The 2,408-nt window shown below is 39.0% G+C and overlaps 2 protein-coding genes across 9 annotated transcripts in view; one reads left to right on the top strand and one right to left on the bottom strand.

The window, feature by feature from the left end:
- The window catches only part of CLIP1 (CAP-GLY domain containing linker protein 1), a 133,194-nt gene that overhangs the window by 84,944 nt on the left and 45,842 nt on the right, over positions 1 to 2,408 (bottom strand). The window lies entirely within an intron of this gene.
- On the top strand, positions 3 to 821 carry LOC105825570 (olfactory receptor 8D4). Its single transcript, XM_012663409.1, has one exon. It carries the CDS (start codon positions 3 to 5, stop codon positions 819 to 821), a length of 819 nt encoding a protein of 272 aa, XP_012518863.1.

Here is a 2,408-nt window from a genome sequence, read left to right as displayed (position 1 = left end):
TGATGGGAAACCTCGGCATGATCTCCATAATTAGGCTAAATCCTCACCTTCACACCCCCATGTACTACCTCCTCAGCAGTCTGTCGTTTTTAGATTTTTGCTATTCCTCTGTCATTACCCCCCAAATGCTGGCAGGATTTTTATGCAGAGATAAATCTATCTCTTATTCTGGATGCATGACTCAGCTGTTTTTTTTCTGTGTTTTTGTCATTTCTGAGTGCTACATGTTGGCAGCCATGGCTTATGATCGCTATGTGGCCATCTGCAGCCCATTGCTCTACAATGTCATCATGTCCCCCAGGGTCTGTTCCCTGCTGGTGGCTGCTGTCTTCTCAGTAGGTTTCACCGATGCTGTGATTCATGTAGGTTGTATATTAAGGTTGTCTTTCTGTGGATCGAACATCATTAAACATTACTTCTGTGACATCGTCCCTCTTATTAAACTTTCCTGTTCCAGCACTTACATTGATGAGCTTTTGATTTTTGTCATTGGTGGATTTAACATGGTAGCCACCAGCCTAACAGTCATCATTTCATATGCTTTTATCCTCACCAGTATCCTCCGCATCCACTCTAAAGAGGGCAGGTCCAAAGCCTTTAGCACCTGCAGGTCTCACCTGACAGCTGTTTTTATATTTTACGGATCTCTAATGTCCATGTATCTCAAACCTGCTTCCAGAAGTTCACTTACTCAGGAGAAAGTGTCCTCAGTATTTTACACCACTGCAATTCCCATGTTGAATCCCCTAATATACAGTCTGAGGAACAAGGAAGTGAAAAATGCAATGGTGAAACTTTTAAGAAGAAAAATATCTCCATAATAAATATGCTGTTTATTAAGATGTATCTATGTAATCATAATTATGTTTGTATGTATGTCTTTATTCCTTGACTCAATTAATATACATTATGTGTGCATGTATTTAATAATCCAGATATACACATAATAAAAATAATAAAATGTAAAAACAGGGAAGGTTCTCAACTGAAACTATTCAAATAACATCCTGGCAAGAATAAACTTGGCTATAAGAGGCTACAAAGATTAGATACCACTGAGCAGAAAAGACAAATTCCAGCATTTTCTACTATTCGGCCTACAGGGTGGGTGGCTGCAGACCAGATAAATAGCTTACCTTGCCATGATACCTCTTGATATCTCACTTTCTAGTGTGTAAGTCAGACTGAAAGCTAAAAATTCTACACCTACACTATCAAACATCGTAGACAATAGCCACATGTGTTTAAACTTAACTTTAAATTCTTTTAAAACAGAGTAATATTAAAAATTCAGTTCCTCAGTCACATTCAAGTGTGCAATAGCCACAGTGCAACATGAACAACAATTCCCGTCATCACAGAAAGTTCCACTGGACAGCGCTGTTCTAGAACCTCCTCCATCTAGCGACGATCTCCTTGCAAAATGAACAGTGTCCTTCAAAGTGAACACCTGAGGAAATTTTAAGTATTTTAATAATACTGCCTTAGCCAAACTATTTTTTATCTCCTCTTTTAAAAATAACTTCAGAGGCAGTTTATAGGGAGCAGTTTATTGGTGAGTGACCCAAGATGGCGGTGACCACCAGCTTGATCTCTCAACGCTCTTCACTGGAATTGGCTCTAAAACACTACCAGCTGTTTCCAAAATTTAAATCAGAATACCTCAAAAATATAATGATGCGCAACTACTGAACACAGCAAAAATGTATCCAAGGCTCATGGGGCAATTCAGAGAGTTCCAAAAATTGTTAAGTTATTATTGCTGCAATAAATGAACAGCATCTCCCTAGATGAAAAAACTTAGGTGACTCTGTAAATTCTGGTGCTTTTTTTCTTCATTTATTTTTAAAAGTCAGTCACATTACTTTACAATCTCATTTTCCAAACTAAAACACGTACCTATACGTTAACCCCCAGAATTCTATCTTTACACCATTGAACGATGCAATCGTTAGACTATGTTTTTCAAGCCAAGAACCATTGGTAAAATGTTTATCTCTAGAACTTAAGTCACTTCTGAACAGTCTAAAATAGCTATGATTTTGCTGACACTCTCTCGGATGGGAGAAACGGGCAGAGCTACTTCCAAGCACGAACTGCGTACCAGGGACACAGACTGCTCAGCCATGCAATCCCTTCTGATGCTCGTCCCTGCTCATTAAAAGGTTTACATTTTTCCTCCACAACAGGAAGCTGTGTTGCTAAACACCAACACTAGAGGAACAGTGTTTTTTCTGTGTAACCTACAGATTAATTTTAAGAGACAAAAGCCAGGCCTGAAATAAGCAAAAATTGTTAATTAGAGGATATCCTTAGCTTGTGATTTAATTCTGAGATCTGATCTAAATAACAAGGTAAAGGGCCGGGCGCAGTGGCTCACGCCTGTAATCCTAGCTCTCTGGGAGGCC

Source organism: Propithecus coquereli, unplaced genomic scaffold (assembly GCF_000956105.1).
Source record: "Propithecus coquereli isolate 6110/MARCELLA unplaced genomic scaffold, Pcoq_1.0 Scaffold81, whole genome shotgun sequence".
In the NCBI taxonomy this organism is placed as follows: Eukaryota; Metazoa; Chordata; class Mammalia; order Primates; family Indriidae; genus Propithecus; species Propithecus coquereli.
This window is presented reverse-complemented; position numbering and strand designations above follow the sequence as displayed.

Bases quoted from the DNA above. Each gene is read 5' to 3' on its own strand.
- LOC105825570 (XM_012663409.1), top strand. From the start codon at position 3: ATGGGAAACCTCGGCATGATCTCCATAATTAGGCTAAATCCTCACCTT.